Raw genomic sequence first — 24,073 nt, 5'->3', positions numbered from 1 at the left:
AGGCATCGCCGAGCGTGACTGCATTTAGTTTACGGTAATCGACGCAGAACTGGGTTGACCCATCCTTTTTTGTCACTAGTACCACTGGGGCTGACCAGGGGCTCGCCGAGGGCTGAATTATGTTATCGCGAAGCATGTCCCCAACTGCCTCTTTGATTTGGGCGCGTTCGGGTGCGCCCACTCGGTACGCAGGGAGTTTGATGGGTCGGGCTGCACCGGTGTCAATTTGGTGCTTAACAAGATCGGTCCGACCCACGTCCGAGTCGTGTTCACTGAATACGCCGCGTACTCCCGCAGTAACTCGCGCAGCCGATCGGCCTTTCCCTTAGGTAAATCCGCCCATGGTAGATGTAACGCGTCGAGCAGGGGAATGACCTCGGCTCGGGGAGTCGGGCCGACTCGCCAGGCCAGGTCCTGGTCACCCTCAGAACGACCGGGGTCCTCAGCCCAGAGTGCGAACACCGAGTCGTTAGAGTGGCGTGCGTGCAGGGGGTGTACGGTGGCTATCGGGGTGCGCCGCCGCAGTATCGCTGGGGTACTGTGGGGGTTAAACATCCGCATAAACAATCGGTCCCCATCTGCGTTTACCAACGTGGCGGATCCCACCACCCCATACCGTTTTGCCAACTCCGGGTGAGAAGTTAGCATTACCTCTCCTGATGGTCGGAGCGTGGGGTCTGTGGGGGATGTTGCCACCGGCACCAGCATCTCGGTGTGCGGGCCGATGGTGACTGCCGTCGCCAGGATAGCGGCCACAGGTGCGAAGCGGGGGCGCGTCGGTTCTCGTCCCAAGAACGGTATCCGCTCGCCGTTGCTCTCCATGGTGGCGCATCGCTGGCGGTGTTGCACGTTGAGTCCTAGCCGTTCTAAGAGGTCGGTACCTGCGATACACTCGTGACACAACGCACTCGACACGTAGAACTCCTGGGTGCACACCTGACTGCCTATGCGGACCTCTAGGGTTGCTCTCCCCAGCAACCCCATTCCGGCTCCGCTCGCCGTGTGCAGCGCGCGGTCCGGGGCCTGCAGGTGATGCACGTCGACCCCGATCGCGCTGCAGTGCGCTGCACTCACGAGCGAGGCCACCGCCCCCGTGTCCAGCAGGATTCGGGTACGCACTCCGTTTACCTCCCCTTCCACCAGCGACGTGGCCCCCGTGATCCCCGCCATCAGCTCCCGTAGCCAGTCGCCAGGAGTCACCGTTTCCGGGGGCGTTGTTGCTGGAACCTGTGTGGAGATCACTCGCTCGCCATTATCACTACAGCTTGTTCGTGTCGGGGCTACGTCGATTTCACCCCCCGGTGGTCCCCTCTCTAGGGGGGCCTTAGTGTTTGACCTTAGCTCTTGTCTAGCTCGGGCGACCTGAGGACAGTCCCTCCTGAGATGCCCTCGCCGATCGCAAACATAACACGTCCGGGGAGGGGTGGCGGCTCCGTAGTGGGCCCCCTGCCCGCTCCCTCTCCCAGTTTGTCGCTGCCTGGACTCCACCTCTAGTTGGGTTACCCTTCCCGTTAGCCCTCCCACCGTGGCGCGCAGCTCCCCCATCTCGGACTGGATGGCCTCAACGGAGGACTGCAGCTTGGTCATATTTTTATTCGCTTCCTCGCGTATATCTCCTATGCCAGCCTGTAACCCGGCTACCCACCCTGGGGTGGTCTCGCTGGGTCTCTGGGGCTCCCTTGCCCGTCCCCTTACTGCGATGGCGATCTCTTCCTCCTCGTCGGAGAGTAGGCTCGCCACGGCGCACTCTCTTCCCCTCCCTCGAGGCTGCACGCGCTCACCCGAGAGTTTCTCGCATTTGCGCGCGCGCTCGACGAGGGTGTTAAAGGAGAGGCGTGCACCGTCGACATTTGGCTGCCACCACGGGGTTTGTGCCAAATATCGCTGGACCTTCCCGGCGGCGAGGCCCTCAATTATTTTTGACTCGTACTCCGGGTACGCGAGCTGGGTCAGCGTGCGCACGTCCTCAGCGTAATCTCGCAAATCCTCGCCGGGTCGGCGACGGCGTGCCTCTAATGCTGCCTGCGCCTCCTCCTCGTCATAGGCGCCAAAGCGTCGTTCAAGTTCGCACATTAGTTCTTCCCACTGAGTTTGTGCGCTTGCGGGCAAAGCTTCCACAAAGTCAGCTGCCCGCCCATCTAAATGTAGCTCTAACTGCTGCAACGCCTCCTCATCTGACCACCCATTAACCCTTTTAGCCCCCCTGATGCTGCGGGCAAACGATTTCCATGATGGAATTCCTTTGCCCGTAAATGTGCATTTTACTTTAACTTGGGTTAGGGGGCCTCTCTCCCTTGGGGGCGCGGAGGATCGTCCCGTTTCTGACACCAATATGTGAGGGTCGCTAGCCCCCGAGATCCCTCCCTCGGTACCCCTAACGGCCGGGTTAACCTCATTACTCGCCCCCTCGCTGCTAGGCGAACCGCTGCTGGGTTCTTCACCCATGGGGTGAGAGCCGTCGCTCCAGGATTCCCCTCCCCCGCGGGTCCGCGTAGTAGGCATGGTTAATTACGTACGCGCACACCCACACACAGCTCTGCGCGGCACTCACTCAACCCTGACCACTCACGCTAGGATCGCGCACCTGTATTATACACGTCGTGAACGTGCGCGCACACACACATACAGCTCCACACGCGATACCCACTCTTGCGCCGCTCTGCGCCACGCTCGCCGCTCACGTTATGATCGCGCACCTGGGGTACGCCGATTACGCACGACGCGAGCTTACGCATACACAGTACCACACGCGTTCACACTTATAACACGAGATCACACGAGGCCACGATCAGCTATTAATGATTTATTGTCTGCTACGTGGGACTGGTTGTTGAGTCAGTATGAATCGACGAGGCTGCCTACTCTACTAACCCGGAACCTATTCCCTATTTATCGTTCACGAAACACTTTTACCTCCTTACTCACGGTTTGAGGCACTCGACGTTCCGTGGGTTTTCCTCGCTGCTTGCCTCGACACGTCGCACGGACGTCCGGAGGGCAGAGCAGGGGCAGTCCTGGACGTTGGCTTCTCGGAGCATGAGTCCGATTTCCCCTTTGTGCTCCCCATTTATCCTCCCTACCTCAAAGGGAATGCGGCTCTGGACAATAGGCTCGCGACCCTCTCGCATGCGCACCGCCGTTCCGGGCGCTTTTGATATGCGACTTAATGCTCAACCTGCGCGGCGCAAATTCCAATCAATCCGCTTTTGATATGCTAATTAATGCTCAACCTGCGCGGCGCAAATTCCAATCAATCCCTTTCTCACGCAGGCCCCCCCCCCATTATCGCAGTTTATGCGGCGGCGTCCGTCACAAAGGTGCGCCGTGGGAATTTGTGCACGGCTCCCCGCGTGACCCCGCTCTCCCGATTACTCATACTAACAGCCTTATCCTTTAACTCCCCTAACAATGGTGCCTGCGTGCCCGCGCGTAATTATGCCGTCCCTTCGCTCCCTGTGCGGGGGTGCCTGATTATGCAATTCAGATGCGCTGCGTGTTTTCTAATGATGCTCCTCCATCACAATGCTTATTCCCTCTGCCTGCCCCGTCGATACTTGCGTGTGTGGGGTGTGTGAGATGCGTTTCACCCGCGGTGGCCGAGTGGCCCCTCGCTGCGACCTTGCAACCTTAAGGCCGGTCGCAGCGCCGCGGTGCAAAGTAGCGTCGGGGGAGGTCGTCCAATTACCTGGTCGCCGGAAACCGTCAAAGTTTAATCCCGATAAGGGCTTCTCGGATAAAAACCGGTCGGCCAGGTGACCTCCCCACGGAGCTCTATGGGGGGGGGGGGAATGCGTGCGGGTGTGTTCGTGTGAGGTAAGGTGAGGGGGACGCGGGGTCGGCTCCGTCGCTTGGTGGTGGCGAGGTCTTAGATGGGGCGCCTGCTGAACGGCTTCGTGGCGGCGGCATGACACACGCGTCGCCGTACCCATTTACATGTTATTTTTTTCTCTAACCCCTCCCTCTCTCTGCCCCCTCCCCCCTCTGTTTATTTAAGGCCTCGCCACAAAGACGATCTCCCTCTCTGTGCCTGTGTTACTCTCTCTCTATATATCTTGGTGATATCTGTCTGCTTATATGTCTGTCTATAGTTTTCTGGTTAGATTTTTTGTTGCTATTTCATTTATACCTGATGATGATTGCTTGTGTTGCAATCGAAACGTCGTATGCTATTATTTAATTTATTATTTTATCTTTGTACGTGACTTTACTGAAATAACCAAAGAGATATTTACGTAGTTTATATTTAAATGTTTTACGTGGTGGTTTGGCTGCTACAGCTCCTTACTATTAAAATTCCTTCCCTTTATTACTGCTAACCCTACCTCCTCCCTTTGTTGCTGCTAATCCTACATAAGGCACGGGCATAATATGACTTTGAGATCGCCCCCCCCCCTCCTATGCATTCCACAAGTAGTGACTAATCCCATATCTGCATTTTCCATAAACATGCTAAATTCCTCTGTTGATATGCAAATTCATTTGTCAAGGCGCTCTTCCCCCACTAACCCAGCTTAAATATAGGCTGCCAAGCTTGGTAGTGTTCATTCAGACGCTGTCTTTCCGACAGACCTGTTCTTCATCTGAGGACGGCTGCTTGCGTTGTGGCCGAAACGTCGTGAGAATTGTATTATTTAATTATGTTTTATTTTTATTATTTTATTATCTCCCTTCTACGTGGCTTTACCGAAAGAACCAAGAAGAAGAGCGAAGAAGTGAAGGTAAAATGTGAAGATGAAGAATCAACTCCAAAATCAGACCTTCATATCGATGGAGGCAACGTGAAGCAGGAGGAGAATTCTGACTGATGCAGAGCGAGGCAACTCCAAGTAGTATGTAAAACAAACACAGGATCCAGGTTCGTTTCAACACAGTACACAAAATCCGTGATTTAATAACATCTGTAAAGGATGTGATTCCTGCCATGCTGTACCCTGATTTCTACAAACTGAGTTGTGGTTGTGGAAGCAGTTACATTGGGTAAACGAAACGACATATCTTGGACCGCAGATCTGAAACATGGTAGGACCAATACATCGGCCGTTGCCGATCATTGTTTTAACGCTTTGGGCTTACACGAAATTGATTTTTCCAAGACGGAGGTACTCTGCAAACCGACCAGCTACCTTCAGAGATTTGTTCATGAAGCCATTGAAATATATAAACACAGACACAACTTCAACCGAGATGATGGGTACAAACTGAGCAATCATTGGAAGGACGGTAAAGTCGTAACTGTGATGTTTCCATCCAACCTGCTTATGTCAGCTGTTATTTCATGCTATTCTCTCACTTTATCATAGCTACTTCCGTGCCCAGTTACAGGCAAATTTCTAACTTTAACATCATGCTAATCTCTCACATTATCATATCTATTTCCGTGCCCAGTTACATGCTAATTTCTCACTTTAACATCATGCTAATTTCTCACATTAACATCACTAGACCCAGCCACTCCTTTATAACCCTTGGGCTACACCCATTTCAAACCTTTAAAACAGTCTGCATCAGCAGCAGGCCATGCTTTCCCACCTGATAACGGACGCTTGTGTTGCGCCCGAAACGTCGTGATTTATTTTATTTTTATACCTACGTGACTTTACCAAAAGAAGCAAAGAGTATATTATGTGGAAGTAGAGCTGTGGGTGGACTTCTTAGACAATACAAATTCAAATGGAGACCTGGTAGATGTGTAAGCTTGAGACGATGAATCTCCAATAGATTCACCTTTGTCACAGGCCTTTAATGAAATAATATGACGTTGAACACTCAATTGCTAGGTTCAACCTGCAGAGTAAGAGGGGCGATTATTTGTGGACCTGTGGGTTGGGTAGATCTCTAACCAGGAGCCAGAGCCAATAAGCTCCCAAGCATTCACGATGTTATAATAATATTAGCATATGGTGCTTGCTCAATCGCCTCAGCAACTCGGAGTTTTGTATCATATCTCATCATAAACACTCGAAGAGCACCCGCAAGTGCAGCTCCCCCTATATGGCATAATGTGGCCCTGCACCAGCCTGCATGTGGACATGAGTCTGTCAGTAGTGAGCGATGATTGATGTGGAATCTCTATTATGTAATTTCTGGATGTTTGGAATAACCCAAATATTTGCCATGACACCAACATGCGTTTTGAATGACACAATAGTATGTTTTACATCTGTAATTATAGGGTGACACCTGCCAGCCTGAAGGGATAATTACGGTTATAGCTGCATTACATAAAGCCTCATTCTGAAGGGGTGTATCTGGGGTAAATGTGAAGGGTGGATTCGGTCTAGAAGGTTCTAGAAAGGGGTGTGGCCAGAGGTGGAGCTTGGCCGCGCCAGGCAGATATAAGGAGCACTGAACCAGAGGTTCGGGGCTGGAAGGGGGCTGGAGTGTGGGGTCTGGGTCCTGGCTCCGTCGCTGCTCGTCGTCATCCCTTCGTCTTTCACCACGTGGTTCTTCCTCCGCAAGACCAGCTCCGTCGTCGCCGCTACGCTCCGACCATGAACACCTAACTAGTGAACCCAAACACGTGCACCAAGCTCTCAAGGCTAATGGATATTCTGACTACACAATCCGCAAAACCATCACCCCAACCGTGAGGAAGGAGCCATCTGAGGATCCAATCAAAACCATCATCATGCCATACATAGCAGGGGTAACCAAACATATTTTCCAAATCATGAGCAAACACACGATCCAGGTCAGATTTAATACAGTAAAAAAAATTCGTGATCTGATCCCATCTGTGAAGGACAAGATGTCTGACATGCAATATCCCGGCATCTACAAACTAAGCTGTATCTGCGGCAGCAGTTACATTGGGGAAACTAAGCGACATGTCTCGGACCGTGTTCATGAGCATGAGGCAGATTTGAAACACTGTAGGACCAATACTTCTGCCGTGGCTGATCATTATTTTAAAGCGGCTGGTTCACACGAAATTAATTTCTCAAAGATGATGGTACTTTGCCACTGTCTTTTTGACAGACCTGTTCTTCACCTGAGGACGGCTGCTTGCGATGTGGCCGAAACGTGAGAATTATTTAATGTTTTATTTTTATTATTTTATTATTTCCATTCTACGTGACTTTACCGAAAGAATCAAGAAGATGAATCCCTGCAGTCACGAAAGCTTTAAATCGAGATCTGGGCCAGTTGCTGGAGTGAAGAAGTGGGACCACGTTGGGTGGCCGCCGTGCCATCAGCCACGTGGCTGATGGGGCTTCGGCACACCGTCGGCCAGCGGTGTGCGGAGCGGAGAGGAGCGGAGCGACTAACGGGAGAGCGCATGCGGGGCGCGCGCGAGAAGGAGCTGACGGAGGAGCGTGCAGGGCACGCGAGAGGAGCGTGTGTGGCACGCGAGAGGAGCGTGCGGGGCACGCGAGAGAAGCGTGCGTGGCACGTGAGAGGAGACGCTGGTCCATTGTCAGGACCAGCGGGGAGTGAGGAGGAGTGGAGGAGCTAACGGAGGAACGTGCGTGGCATGGAAGAGGGGGCATGCGCGGTGTGCGCGCGAGACGACGCTGGTCCGTGGGAGACCAGTGGGGTGCGGAGAAGAACCTGAATAAAAAACAAGCGGAGACCAGCAGTGCCTGACGGAGTCTTTTATTACACATTCACCCAGCTTAATAACCATTGCTCCAGTCTACGTTAGTGTTTTTTTTATTGATTTTTATTAACTTTATTTTTACTCTGAGGAATTTCCTCACCAAGATCCTCCAGACTTGCTGGCGCTTTGTCTTTGCATCCAGCCTCGCCGACACCGTCTTCACGTCGAGACTTGCTGACAGTCTTTGCGCAAGCTAGAATCTTTTAATGGTTCTTGCGTTACAAGCTATGGGCTTATTGTGGCACTAGGAATTTCACACCTCTAATGTAGACTCTGCTCCTTATGGATCTCCTTATGCGCGTTTCAGTTTCAAAATACTTAAAATGCCTTCAAACAGTGTACTTGACGGAGTTTTTTAATGTGTTCCCCAGTGGTTGTGAAGATTTGATGACCGTGCAAACGTCTTACCACATACAGTGTACCTGATGGGCTCCTATTCTGTGCGTGTTCTCTGGTGTCGGTCAAGATTTGATGACCGTGCAAATGAATTCCCAGACTCGGTGCACAGTCGTCACGTCCCGTGACGAGAAGAGTTCTGCTTTTAGTGAGGTTACAAACCAGAGAAAGAGGCGCTGACGTCACCCACTCGTGACTTTGCGGTGACGTCTCCAGAGGGGGCTTTAACATATTTCAGCAAACATGTGGTAAGCAGTGGGATATCGATGGACACGGTTATTTAAGTTTTATTTAAACAGATATGAAAATTAAATAAAACCGAGACTAGAATATAAATCGGTAACAAAAATCCATGATGCATTTTAAATGTGCTCTTAAAATTACCTCCTTGTTATGAAACGGATCAGCAGACACGACGTCTTTCATTTATCGGTCTCTTCACGAAACAAATACAAACATTTTTTTAAACAAACTATAAATAGCACAGCCTTCTGGGAGTGCATCATTGATTCAGTGCAAGCCACCTGTGGACCGGTATTGGTGTACAATGTCTGAACAGCAGTCAGGCTGGCTTCAACCGATGGTTACGAACATCCATATATTCTTAGGTTTTTTCGGTAAAGTCACGTAGGTAAAACATCAAAATTAATAAAAATAAAATAAAATAAAGATCACGACGTTTCGGAGGCAACACAAGTCTCCGTCATCAGGTGGGACCGTCACAGCCAGATTAGCTGCATCAAGTGCTGGCTGTGACGGTCCCACCTGATGACGGAGACTTGTGTTGCCTCCGAAACGTCGTGATCTTTATTTTATTTTTATTAATTTTGATGTTTTACTTACGTGACTTTACCGAAAAAACCTAAGAATATGAATCCTTGCAGTCACGAAAGCTTCAAATCTAGAACATCCATATGTTAATCAGCAAGGAGCATTTCTCGTACGAGTTCGACAAAATCTAAAATACACGTAATGAAAAAATATAATTCGTGTTGTAGAGAATGTATCCCCTATACGTAACTTGTAAGTGGTATGCTTGTAACTGATGAATGATGCGAATGTTTTTTATTTCAAAGACAATGTTCCAGAGGCAGATGCTTCCTGAATCACAAAAAATACCCCTCGACCTGTATCACAAGGACAGCTCTCACGTGAGTTATCTGTACAGGTTACTTTCAAAACACACACTTTCTCCGAACAATCATGTGTTCCGGTGTGCTGTACTTGTGACAAATTAGCATTGTTCTGCCTTATGGCAGGAGTTTTGCCTCACGGCAGATTGGGGGGACGTATGTACACAGGCATTTCCTGGTTTTTTATGCTAATTTTGGTCACGTGACCAGGAAGTTGCGATTTAAGATTCCCGCTCAACCAAGCGGGCGTCGGCCATTACACACATAATTCAAGATGGCGGCACACATAGTATCCCAGTGAAGCCAGCCGCAATTGTCCATTGTGGGACCTTAAGAAGCATTGTCTGTAAGTTCGTTTATGTTCTTATAATATTGGCAATGCTGTTATGTTAGAATGACCGTTATAATGATGTAAATGCCTTTATAATGCTGTTAAATTATGATAAATACGAGGCCTAGTTAACAACGAAGCCTGCAACTTTCCTTATTGTGAATGTTATTTGTAATTTAATAAGTCGAGTCAAACTTGTACCCAAGTAACTATATTGCGATCTGGAGAGCAAGGATAACAAAATGTCTCATTCATAGTGCAGTGTTATGTGTAGTACTGTACATATGGGGTGCAGTGTGCCTTTATGTAACACAGTATGTAACACAGTAACTTATGCTCTTGTATAGCTATTCAGTGGTAATGTAGGTTCCTGGTCCATCCAGGATCTATTGTTGAGAAACATGTTATCTAAGACAATGTTATGATGCTGTGGTGTTCATTCATTGTGTTGGTGTTTCTGGATATGAACAGATGCTGTATGTGCTGTTTTCTCACCAGTTTTACCTCGTTAAAATCAATAAATGACGTTTGGAGTCGGATGTTCACCCTGGCTCTGAGGGTTTATTGGATGCAAGGTTATCTACTCAGCTAGCGGTTTAACGCAGCGCACAGCGAGGTCGAGACAAGCATGTTCTGTTGACGTGACAACCCTTACTTGTTGGCCGTGTCGGGTGGTGGCGGGTTTTACCGACACATTTATATATTTACGCGATCTAACTCAAAAACCTATATTATGGACGTATTCCATGTTTAACCCTGATAGACAAAATATTACATGTACGCACAAAATTAGACAATTATTAATTCAATTATAATTCTAAATTATCGATAGGCATATTGCCAAAATGTAATAACTGCACTGAAATGTACTTCATCATGTTATATCATATTTACAAGTTGATCTGTCGAATGAGGCCTACACCTGCAGCATTCAGATTGAGTGCATTCTATTTTTTTTGCAGTTCAAGGTTCAAATCCGACAGGCATCCCTGGTTCGTCCAGGAACATTAATTACAAATATGCATCGTCTGCTTAACAGTTGATTGTAAAAAATACTATTGCCTCATTCAAAACGAGTAGGCGATTGTATGCTGGCATTGTGGTTAAAATTTGGCAAATTAGAAACATTACTCACAAATTACACAACTGAGATTATGCAACAATCATCGCCCTCTACTGACAGACTCATGCCAACATGCGGGCTGGTGCAGGGCCATCTTATGCCACACAGAGGCAGCTGCCACTTGGGGTGCTTGTTTAATATCGTGTAATGAAAAAAGTAAATAAAGAACATGTAATTGTATTAAATTATGATACAGTATTCACATTTATGCAAATTAGGCTCGGCTTCATTATCTAGGGGTGTTTTACAAATTGTGATAATACAATGAAAAGTGTGACATTTTCTAACATAACGCAAATATCTGGAATTATGTAAATGTATGCCACTATGCAAATGACTCAGCTTCGTTGTCGAGGATGTATTACCAATCGTGATAATACAATAAAAAGTGTAATTTCTTAAAATTATGCAAATTATGGAATATCAATGTATGCAATGTCGAAGGTTGTATTGCCAATTGTGATAATCCAGCGATTCTCGTTTTAACTTTTACTGATTCTGTTTTAGTGTAATTCTGTCAGGTCTCAGAATTCAGATCTCACTGCAGAATACAGCTCTTATAATTAAGGTTATTACGCATGAACCTAGAAAGGAACCACTCAGATTATTCTGTTAAGCAACTTTAATATCTAAAAACACTCTAATGCGAGTACACTTACAATCAGAATTGTCAACACCGTACTCCTTAAGATGTCCTACTCATTGAGCCATACAATTAATCTCAATGGTTACGTTTGTTAAAACTTGAGTAACAGAACAATCGGCTAACGACCATACACGGCGATAGGAAAAATCCTTATAAATATATATTCATACGAAACATGCTAAAGAAACGTGCCCAATGGAAAAAAGTAGACATCAATGAATTCATTAAGATTATGCAATTAACGAAATGTCTTGAAGCAATAGTGTGCATGCTCGTGTGCCTGTTTGGCTAACGGATGCTTATCAATTGGCTAATGGGACATCAATGAATTTGCGGGCAAGAGTCTGTGATCAAAAGAAACATCTCAACACAATAGTATTCCTGTGTGTAGATTCGTAATATAGATGCCTATAAATGTTATCGTGTCATCAATGAATTGCTAAATACTTCTAAACGACTGTATTAATGGAACTCAATGTACAGAACAATGCTTTTCATGATCACCTAATAATTAACGCACCACCTTGGGATGGCAACCCTTTTCGAAACCAAGATAACTTTTTGAAATAATCTTAGTAGCAATATGCGCGTTGTGTGTGGATGTGTGTTGTCTTCTTGCTAACTGTTGAGTTGGCAGCTTCCGAGGTGCAGTGTTCCTTGTACAGAAAACACCACAGGTCTCCAGCAGGGGCGCTGGGTCTGCGTGTGTCGAACACGGCGCTCTCGGCTGCTTGCTCAGTCTCTCTCCACGGCTGCGGTGGTTGCCGAGTCGGCACGATGGTCACGCTGTCGGTGGTGCCCGTGCTGGCAGGGATGATGGCTCCGTCTGCGTCGATGTGTGCAATCATCCCGTCGCCAGACAGCGCTCGCAGCTCGTCCACTAGTTGCCACGCGTCACCCCCCTTGGCACCAGACACTGTTGATCCTTGTCGACTGTGGAGCAACTTGGAGAGACAGCGCCTGTCGTCTCACCTCCCCCCCCACCTCTACAAGAGACCTCTTCCAGTTGTCTGTACGACTCGTGCTGCACAGAGGCACGCTACAGATCAAGTTATATCATTCCGTGTCAGTCTCTGACCCGACCCTCAACTAAACTTCGCCTGTGGGTTGCAATTTAAAGGGGCACTCTCAAGAAGTGGTTGCACCAGTTTTCCCTCGAAGGGTTGACTTTGATCGGAGCACAATCAGAACGATTGTCATTATGATCGTACGTGTTGGCTGTACACCACAACATCGCCACCGGGAATAGTAATGCTACGGCACTCTTCCCCACGTTTGTATTGTAATGCTGCGAGCACCAGCCTTGGCTGGCAGCCTCTGTCAATGATGCAGAAATAAACCTCTCCGTGATGTGTGGCTTCTGCTGATGCAGAGCACCCTATGAATTTGCTAGTCACGAGGGCAATCCCTGGAGCCTGCCACTCGCAGTACTTTGTTTTTCGTATGGCATTGTGAAAAGCAAAAGTTTTATTTTTAATGATCGTCATAAATGAATGAAAAGGTTCCTCATCCAGGCCAATGTGGTTGACGCAGTGTGTATTTCAGTTATACTGCCAGGATGGAGCATTCATCGGTGATATGCTTGATGGTTTGGACTTCTCCACAGTTGCAGTTAGGTGATTCTTTGGGCAGTACTGATTTCTGTTCTTGCTTATCTGTAATTGTTCCACCTCAGGATTTTTCTTCTCACAAAGGGGTAGCTGTTTTCCTTTTGAAGTCGCTTGGGCTGTTTGTTGTCCGGATGTCTTTATTACCGCCATGTATCCATTCACATTTTTGGCAGTGTTCCCCACGCTCCCATCACGAGTTCGAAGTGTTACAATTTTTCGTATCAGACTTGCGGTCTCTCTCAAAAAGGGGCACTGACTTTGAAGTCGTGACCTATTGTGCACGGGTGTGCTTGCTGTCGCCATGTTTTCCATCCTCTCAACACGGGTTGGAAGTAAAAAAATGTACACCTCTTATAGCTTAGAACCGTACCAATTTCTGCAGTTTTGACTCTGCAAGCGACTCAAAGTATGTTTTGAGCAGAGTTCACAGCCCTCACATCACAGTTTGGAATTCTTGCGTGGTATTTGATATATTAGGGGGAGGCGCCCCCTGCATACATAATTTACTGCTACGATGTGCTGTTAGCTACTGGAAGACAAAGGCGGTTGGTGAAGCTCTGATTATCGCGTGTGATTGACATATTTCGCATTAAAATAGGCAGAATCACTCTTAACATAAATTTTAGAAAAAAGCATATATACAACATGCTGTTCAAGTGTTTGTGATGAGATGTGAAACTTCGAGTTGTTGAGGCGATTAAGCAAGCACCAGATAAATGCTAATAGTATTATGAAAACATTGTGAATGCTTGGGAGCTTATTGGCTCTGGCTCCTGGATAGAGATCTACCCAACCCGCAGGTCCGCAAATACTGGCCGCTCGTCCTTTGCAGGTTTGAACCTGGAAATTGAGTGTTCAACTTCACATTATTTTAATTAAAGGCCTGTGACAAAGGTGAATCTATTGGAGCTTCATTGTCAAGCTTACACATCTACAGGGTCTCCATTTGACTTTGTATTGTCTAAGAAGTCCACCCACACCTCCACTTCCACAAACTGCTCGGAGTTGCCATGCTCTGCCTCAAAGTCAGAATTCTCCTCCTGCTTCACGTTGCCTCCATCAATGTGAAGGTGCGATTTGGGAGTTGAATATTCATTTTCACATTTTACCGTCACTTCTTCGCTCTTCACCATCACTTCTTCACATTTCACCTTCACTTCATCGCTCTTCACCATCACTTCTTCACATTTTACCTTCACTTCTTCGCTCGTCACCATCACTTCACATTTCACCTTGATACATTTCATAGTGTCCAAGCTGGAATTTACTTCTGGTTCTTTTATCAGGAGGGATGGGCTCATTGCAGCACTTTGACTTTCACAAGTCGATTTCAGACTACACTCCTTGGGGATGTTCTGATGCCTGTGTGTCTTCTGGTGTCTATGAAGACCTGATGCCTGTGCAAACGCCTTCCCACACAGAATGCACCTGAAGGGTTTCTCTCCTGTGTGTGTTCTCTGGTGCATTTTAAGATAAAATGAAATTGAAAATGTCCTCCCACACACAGTGCACTTGAAGGGTTTCTCTCCTGTGTGTGTTCTCTGGTGTATTTTAAGATTAAATGAACTTGAAAATGCCTTCTCACACAAACTGCACTTGAAAGGTTTCTCTCCTGTGTGTGATCTCTGGTGTTTTTCAATATGTGATGACCGTGTAAACGCCTTCCCGCACACAGTGCACTTGAAGGGTTTCTCTCCTGTGTGCGTTCTCTCGTGTCTTCGAAGATGTGATGACACTGCAAACAGCTTCCCGCACAGAGTGCACCGGAAGGGTTTCTCTCCTGTGTGTGTTCTCTGGTGTTTTTTAAGAGCAGATGAATCTGAAAATGCCTTCCCACACACACTACACCTGAAGGGTTTCTCTCCTGTGAGAGTTCTCTGGTGCTGTGTCAAATTTTCAGTACGATCCGTGCTGTTTGCATACTGGTCGCAATGTTTCCTTTTTGTACCGAGCTGCGCTGAGTGCCTTTGCTCCATCAGGCCAATTCTGCAGAACAAGCGTCAGCTGCAGAGAGAAAAACATATCCATACCATCTACATCAGTATCGAGGCAGAGAGGAATTAATACATACAGTCACCCTTGAATTGCACGTCTAGACTTATTAATATCACATGGGCTGTAAAGGCACACAATGAGAGGGCAAGTTGTCAGAAACCTGCCCGGAAGCCCTAGTATCTTAGAAATGAATGTTTACCCAAAACTCCAAGCACACAATTTAGAAAAATTCAGCTAACATAGCGAAGGGTGTTGAAAATAATACTTTGTATTATGCATAAATGCATAAATTAATATTCTTTGGGTCTTTTGGTAAAGGCACATAAATGGGAAAAATATAATAAAATAATAAAAATAATAAATATCACGACGTTTCGATCGCAACACAAGCAATTGTCATCATGTGAGAGCTGCTGAGGTAGGAAAGAATATATGGCAGCAGCGCTGCGAAGGCAGCGATTTATAAAGGTTTGAGATGGGAGGAGCCCAAGGGACAGTGGGCGGGGCAAGAGATGAGATTTGCATATAAACGTAAGATAGGATCAATCTTGATAAACTAAGTTGTGGGGGTGGCCATTGTATTGTGAGAGATTAGCATGTCAATGTAAGAAATTTGCTTTTAAATGTAAGCTAGGGAGTTCTCGGACATCGCCACATGGAGGTGCATAAATTAATGTTCAATCGAAACTTCCAGGTGTGAAGCCAGGCTCAGATTTGATTGAATGCTCGGATGAACAAATCTAACTTCAGCTGCATATGTGCAGAGATATTTTCCTGACCGTATCCATTCTCAGAAAAAGTTCCAGAGGAAAACTAAAATAAACTATTCTTTTGATGTTTACCTCCTTGCTCAATGGTTAATATACTTTACTGCAAATACAAACTTGACACTGTCACACACTGGCATGGTAAAAAGGTGGTTGCGTGTCCAGAACCATGCCTGGCCGCCTTCATCTGCTCTGTATTATTGCTTCCTCACTTCACCATGTAATTAATTTCAGATCAATCAAGTTCAGCTTTCACTTATCAATCGTGTTTGCTATTGGCAATAATCAATCTATTTGTTGAGTTCATAATGCAGTGAAATAACCGCACCACCACTCCCTACAAAGATAAACTCTTAAATACACGTACATTTAACATGGATCATTATAACATATTAGAAAAAAAACATACACTATTCATGAAGAATTGGAAGTATTGGAAGTAACCTTATCAGTGCTAATACCATGATTGGTGCAATTGAACGCCATGTAAGTGGCTTTAAATTTGTCTCATATGGACTAGACCTTGGCGATGGACACTCACAGCTTTACCGAATAAACCAAAGAGTATGGATCCTTGCAGTCACGAAAATTTGAAATTTAGAACTCACAGCTTTGTATGGAGCAAAAGTGTAGGCACCTTCCACACATGATAATAGGTTTTCCCCTTTTTTTCTGGCAACAAAACAGGTGTTAAAATGTTAAAACACCAAACTGAAACCTTTTACAAGGAATCATGTCTGCATTAACCACAATGCTTGTGGTCAGAATGCAAAAAAAACGCTGATAATATATGTATTGTCTTTAAACTGATTGGTCCACACCAGAGACAGCGTTCTTTTGAGCCTCGTCTCAAACGGTGTTAGACCAGAGGACGCCAAAAGGCATACAGCACCAAGACAATGCACCATCAGAGTAATGAGAGCTCGGGGTGAGCATCGACCTCATGGGACCTCCTTTGCCAGTACCAAACACAGTGTTACACAGTCTAATGAAAGAATGCTGCTAAACTAATTTTAAGTGATACTTTGGCTGCCAAACCAGAGCTGGTCGTGAACACATTAACCAAGTATGGGAGCTCCTCCAACACATGTAGAACTGCATGATTATTAATGGAGAGTTGAGCAGGAGCAGTTGTTGATGACATTCAATTCCCAGGCAGGTGATTTTTTGTGGAACATTTGCAAGGCCCCATTTCATGATAGAATTATCAAGCCACAGAACAAGATTCCCTAATTCCATCTCATTAAGTAGCCATTACCAGATCATCAGCAGATGTAACATGGTTGACCAGTAGGGAACGATCCTTTAATTATAACCAGGCATCGATTCGCGTATCATTGTAACCCTAACGAATGCAATGGTTTTGAAATGACCATTGGGATCTTCTCAAACTACATAGTTATTGAAGATGCTATGTAATGTAATGCATGGGGCCAGGGTGAATTTCTGTCAAAAGCTAAGTTGAACAGGAAATGGCTCCGACTCTTGGTCACGCAACTATAGACGGGGATGCCCAAAATCAAACAAATCCTCAAATGAGAGCTGAGGCATTGATTATGTAATCAAATAGCTACCCGAAGAAACCAAGCCTTTTTATGGTACTATAGGCGTTAATTAAGAGTGCAGAGATCTAGTTTCTGGTGAAAATCCATCCACCTCTGCTGTAGTCAATAGACAGAAAATACAGCAGCAGGAACATCAGGATCGTTTCCACTATCAACTCACCTACCTACAAACAGGCCCATTTTATGTTTGAGACCTTGCTTCCATTCACTGGCAAGACTACCTCAGCAGTACGTAACTCAGCTCACTTGGTCTCTCTAATAAAGGGCATTTCACTGTCCCCAGATGATTTTCACGTCAGCTTTGATGTAGTCTCTCTGTTCACCAAGGTTCCTGTGCCTGACACCTTAGCAATAATTGAAGATGTAGTCCAACATGGACTGAATCCTGATGTTCCTACTCTGGTTAGGCACTGCCTTACCAATACTTACTTCACCTGGAATGGTACTTTCTACAAACAAAATGAAGGTACCCCCATGGGTCCCCCCTTATCACCAGTGATAGCGAATGTTTTCATGGAGAAATTTAAAACAGATGCCATCCAGACATCCACCCTACGTCCTTCCTTGAGATATGTAGATGACACTTTCGTCATTTGGCCACGTGGCCTGTCAGCATTGAACCAATTTCTCAACCACATTAATTCCAGACACCCATCCATCAAATTCACCATGGAAGTGGAGAAGGATGGTAAGCTACCATTCCTGGATGTTTTGTTTGAGAAGAGGCCGAATGGCTTGTTGGGACACTCTGTCTACAGGAAATCCATCCACACAGATTCCTATCTGAAACCTGATTCCCACCACAACCCAGCACAGAAGAATTCCCTCATCAAAACACTACACCATAGGGCCCACTGCGTTTCTGACCAACACTACCTAGCCAGTGAACTGGAACCCGTACACCAGGCCCTCAAGATGAATGGGTACTCGGACCGCATTATTCGCAAAGCTGCTTCTCAAACCATGGAGAAACAACCCACTGAGACTCCGATCAAAACCATCACGTTACCATACATAGCAGGTGTTACCAAAAAGATTTCCAAAATCTTAAACAAACACAAGATCCAGGTCCGATTCAATACATTACACAAAATCCGTGATCTAATCCCATCTGTGAAGGATGTCATTCCTGACATGCAATATCCTGGAGTTGACAAATTAAGTTGCACCTGTGGTGGCTGTTACATTGGGGAAACGAAACGACACATCTCAGACCGTGTTCGCGAACACATGGCAGATCTGAAACATGGTAGAACCAATACCTCTGCTGTGGCTGATCATTGTTATAATGCTGTGGGCTCGCATATTGGTTTTTTTCCGAGACCAAGGTACTCTGCAAACCTTCGGGCTACTATCAAAGGTTTGTTCATTAAGCCATCCAGATATATAAACATAGACATAACTTCAACCGAGAAGATGGATACAAATTGAGCAATCATTGGAAGGATGTTACTAACGAGGTAAAACCCTAACTGCTTTGTATTGGTTGTCGTCTATCCTATCTGCCGGGTACTACTATACCACGCAGCGCTCGCCCTCCCCCTACCCCACACCGCCAACCAACCCTCTCCCCCCTTGCCCCTCCCCCCTTTCTTACCTATATAACCTCTTACCATGGCAACTCTCTCTCCCATTTCAGCAAAAAAATGTATTGCTCTGGTTTCCCCACCTGATCATGTTGATTGTTTGTGTTGCAATCGAAACGTCGTGATTTTATAAGTTTTATACCTACAAATCTATATTGCATTCACTCACACACTCACTATTTACTCTTCATGCTTATTAACTTTAACCTCCACCTATACTGTTCCTAGCAAAAAATGTGCGCTTCTCTTCAAAGCCGATTACAATCATTTATGCGATTGGTACAAGTTCTGCAATGGCTCCACCTAGAAATAATGAAACTCCTTAACACAAAGTTAGACAGCATGCTGCCTGTGCTGCACCTACAGCTAATGAATCTCCTGAACACTAAGAAGAGCATGTTGCCAGGGCTGCGATGTCTGCACCTATTGATAATGCCACTCCTGAACACCAAGAAACAAGACAGCATGCTGCCAGTGCTGCCATGGCTGCACCTACAGCCAAATAATGTCCTGCCATTGGTTCCATGTCTACTTCTTGCAGCTACTGCCATGCAATGACATGGAAAGGAGAACCTACAGGGCTATGCTTGCAACAGTACCATGGTTCAGCTGTCTACAATTAATGACCATCCCGAGCCTATTCATGTATTTATACCTGCCAACACTACCGATGCAAGCCAATTCCAAAGCATAAGTTCTATATTTTGGCACCAACCAACTCATCACGACATCTGGCTACATGCCCACATTTAAAGTGCAGGGCCAGGTACATAATCGCATTGGCAGTCTGCTGCCACTAGCTAATGACCTACCTACATTACCACAGATCTACTTGCATGTCTGACAATACTAGACAGGCTCACCAGCACTGCAAAAATGTCATCAACACCAAGATGCAAGTCCTATTGCTGTGGAAACACATGCTCCACTAAACTCCACATGGTCAACATGAGTACCGCTTAAATGTATTCGCACCATCTTAAGTCGCTGTCTTTCTGACTGCTGAACAACATGTCACTCAAGGCATCGCCTTGCAACTGAAGACCAAATACCCTACACAGAAATGAAACACACCGATCCAATTATGCTCTTCAATGTCGACTGATTTTCTGGGAAGTGGATGATGGCTGCAATTTCCTTCCTCGCCAAACTGCTGTCGACATATATGCCAAAATTGAAGCTTCATTCGATTAAACCCATCAGATGGCAAAACATCCAACATTGTCTATCCTTAAGCTCTCCAAGTGCAACAAATTTAAAAGCTGTCCTCATGATTAAACAAACAAGCCCTGTGATTGTATAATACAACCAAGAACCCATGACAATATACACACATTTACAGACTTAATTGCCAGATTTCAATAATTCTAATAAAGCCAGCATTGCAAGACATTACTCTTAATGTTTGATTACTCAGACTTGTGCGAACCGAGTAACTTAGTTATTACTGAATACAATACTTCCGATGATGTTTGTGCATGAGTGAAAAGTGGCAGTGCAATGGTTAGCGTGCTGTGCTATAAACCCAGCGACCTAATTTATATTCCCACAGAGCCAAGCCACAACATTTGGCTGTCGCCTGTTGAAGCTGGTGGCAATTACTGGCGAACGCCGTATTCTGATGGTAAATGTTGTGGCTTGGCTCTCCAACACACAAGCGGTGTGCTGTACTAGTGACGAACTGACCACATTCTGTTTATGTGACAACCCTTACTAGTTGGCTGTGTCGGGTGGTGGCGGGTTTAACGACACCGTGAAAATTTACGCGATCTAACCCAAACAAACCTGTATTACGAATGTATATTGGAGTTTGCGTGTCTCTCTCCCCGTGGTCGCGTGGAATTTCTTCCGGATCCTCCGGTTTTCCTCTGCACCTTAAGAGACAACATCACCACGCGTTTAGAGTATTTGACCGATATTCATTTCCACATGTTGATAAGCCACTTTGTTGTGGGCAGGTCGCTTCTGAAAAAGAGCAGAATAGTTCAAGTGAGCTATGCCTGGAAAAATAAAACTGTATAAATAATTAAAAGAAACAAAGTTTCAAAGTAGTGAGCCAGGTGAAGACAAATTAAACTTAAGCAGAGAATTAAATCAAATGCAATCAGGCGAGGGTAGGAGGCAAGGCCCCACATGGCTAGGCCCCGCGTTGTAATGTTCCAACCTGGACATCGATTCCATGCTCGCTGCTATTCAATTGATATCCCTACGAGGGAGGAGCGAGGCTCTACCTGGGTAAACAACAACAACAACAACCACGATGTGAACTTCTCACCACGGATCTCAGTGAGCGCGCGCGGATCGGCAGCTTCCTGGTATCTCGTGACGTCACGCGGCAGCACGAGGTGACATGACGTCACTAGCGGGGTACACCTCCCCCTCGCGTTTCACTCTGATGAGGTAATGCAATGGTGACGTCATCGAACGAGGTTAGAGTTCAAGTGTATTAAGATTCCTATTCCATTAATCCCTCTCTTGAACATTGACCCCTTGGGTGCGTGAGCTCAACAACAACGTGAACATTATTGTGTGTGTACAAACTGTGTATACACTGTGTGTGCGTACAAACTGTGTCCACTGTGTATGTGTGTACACTGTTGGCACAGTAGGGAGCACAGGTGGCGCATCGGCCAGTCATCTCAGTCGACCCATCGCACCTGAGTTTGTCCTGTCACCTCCTGCCGGCGGGCGTTCGACACTTCACCTGAGGACGGCTGCTTGCGTTGTGGCCGAAACGTCGTGAGAATTATTTTATTATGTTTTATTTTTATTATTTTATTACTTCCCTTCTACGTGACTTTACCGAAAGAACTAAGAAGATGAATCCCTGTCACGACAGCTTTAAATCGAAACTTCACGTGGCCTTAACGTGCACATCGGAGCCGTCCATAAATGACGTCACGCACCTGGGGGGGGGGGGGTCAGATATTTGTCACGATGTGTGACGGGGGGGGGGTTGAGAAATGTGACGTCACATCAAAATGCGCAACTTTAAATAAATATAGACAAGACATTCTACTTGAAACATTTATTAAATAGAAGACTTTTAATACATGTTTTCTCCTACAACATCAGAGTGCAGCTCCACATTAAATACGCACTACAATGACAATAATTTATAGCGATTTGAAGCGTGTTTTATTTGGGGGGGGGCAGAGCTTCGTGACGTCATATTTGAGGGGTGGTCTGACTTTTTGTGATGCCGAGTGACGATGGTTGGGGGGGGTCAAAAACCGTCCAAAATCGCGTGACGTAATTTATGGACAGCCCCTTAGGGATTAATAAAGTCAGCCATCAGAGACCACACACAGAAGAAAAGCCCTTCAAGTGCAGTGTGTTTAGGAAGGCATTTTCAGATTAATCTGCTCTTAAGAAACACCAGAGAACACACATAGAAGAGAAACTCTTCAAGTGCATTCTGTACAGGCATCAGAAGATCCCCAAGGAGTGGAGTCTGAAATCGACTTGTCAAAGTCAAAGTGCTGCAATCATCCCTCATGAAACAAGAACTAGAAGAAAATCCCAGCATTTACACTTTAAAAGTATCAAGGTGAAATATGAAGAGACGAAGGTGAAAGTGAAGAAGTGCCGGGGAAGAGCAGTACATTTTGATTTAAAGCTTTCGTGACTGCAGGGATCCATCTTCTTGGTTTTCTTAGGTTTTTTCGGTAAAGTCACGTAGAAAGTAAAATACGTGACTTTACCGAAAAAACCTAAGAAGATGATTCCTTGCAGTCACGAAAGCTTCAAATCTAGAATCTTCTTGGTTATTTCGATAAAGTCACGTAGAAGGGAGATAATAAAATAATAAAAATAAATAATAATAAAATAATAAAATTCTCACGACGTTTCGGCCACAATGCAAGCAGCCGTCCTCAGGTGAAGAACAGGTCTGTCGGAAAGACAGCGTCTGAATGAACACCACCAAACTTGGCAGCGTATCTTCTTGGTTCTTTCGGTAAAGTCACGTAGAAGGGAAGTAATAAAATAATACAAATAAAACACAATAAAATAATTCTCACGACGTTTCGGCTACAACGCAAGCAGCCGTCTTCAGGTGAAGAATGAGACACTGCCAAGCTAGGAGCTTATATATAAGCTGAGTTGGAGGTGTAAGAAGAGCGCCTTAACAGAAGAATGTGCATATCAAGAGGAATTCAGCATATTCATGGGAAATGCGTAGGAGGTGGGCGGGGGGGTTTCAAAGTCATATTATGCCCATGCATTATGCAGGATCAGCAGCACCAAAGGGAGGGGCAGGGGGTAGCATTAGCAAAGGGAGGGAATGTTAATAGTATGTAGAAGCAATTAAACATGTGAATGGGAGAACGGTGGCAGGAGACCCGCAGCGGAAAGAACCAAGAAGATGAATCCCTGCAGTCACGAAAGCTTTAAATCGAAATTTGGCAGCGTATATTTAAGCTGGGGGGTTAGGGGGGAAGAGCGCCTTGACAAAGAAATTTGCATATCAAGATGAATTTTGCATATTTATGGCAAATGCAGATATGGGATTAGTCACTACTTGTGGAATGCGTAGGAGGGGGGGGTCTCAAAGTCATATTATTCCCGTGCATTATGTAGGATTAGCAGCAACAAAGGGAGGAGGTAGGGTTAGGGTTAGCAGTAATACCGAAAGAACCAAGAAGAAGAGCAAAGAAGTGAAGGTAAATTGTGAAGATGAAGAATCAACTCCAAAATCAGACCTTCACATCGATGGAGGCAACGTGAAGCAGGAGGAGAATTCTGACTTATACAGAGCGAGACAACTCCAAGTAGTATGTAGAAAAAACACAGGATCGAGGTTCGTTTCAACACAGTACACATAATCCGTGATTTAATCCCATCTGTAAAGGATGTGATTCCTGCCATGCTGTACACTGGTGTCTTCAAACTGAGTTGTGGTTGTGGAAGCAGTTACATTGGGGAAACGAAATTACATATCTCGGACCGCGTTCGTAAACACAAGGCAGATCTGAAACACGGTAGGACCAATACATCGGCCGTTGCCAATCATTGTTTTAACGCTTTGGGCTTACACGAAATAGATTTTTCCAAGACGGAGGTACTTTGCAAATCGACCAGCTACCTTCAGAGATTTGTTCATGAAGCCATTCAGATATATAAACACAGACACAACTTCAACCGAGATGATGGGTACAAACTGAGCAATCATTGGAAGGACGGTATTAACCACGCAAAGTCTTAACTTACTGTGATGTTTCCATCCTACCTGCCTATGTCAGCTGTTATTTCATGCTATTCTCTCACTTTAACATAGCCACTTCCGTGCCCAGTTAATGCTAATTCCTCACATTAACATC

General features: G+C 45.8%; 1 protein-coding gene across 1 annotated transcript in view; it reads right to left on the bottom strand.

The window, feature by feature from the left end:
• Positions 1-10,545: 10,545 nt before the first annotated feature.
• Positions 10,546-24,073, bottom strand: part of LOC144953569 (uncharacterized) — a 41,309-nt gene continuing 27,781 nt past the window's right edge. The window contains exons 3-4 of the mRNA XM_078884151.1: positions 22,447-22,465; positions 10,546-14,750 (exon numbers count right to left, since the gene is read on the bottom strand). Of these exons, the coding sequence (XP_078740277.1) occupies positions 13,763-14,750; positions 22,447-22,465 (1,007 nt within the window). The 3' untranslated portion in view covers positions 10,546-13,762. The remainder of the gene's footprint in view (positions 14,751-22,446; positions 22,466-24,073) is intronic.

The sequence above is a fragment of the Lampetra fluviatilis genome, chromosome 78 (assembly GCF_964198595.1).
Source record: "Lampetra fluviatilis chromosome 78, kcLamFluv1.1, whole genome shotgun sequence".
Lineage (NCBI taxonomy): Eukaryota > Metazoa > Chordata > Hyperoartia > Petromyzontiformes > Petromyzontidae > Lampetra > Lampetra fluviatilis.
This window is presented reverse-complemented; position numbering and strand designations above follow the sequence as displayed.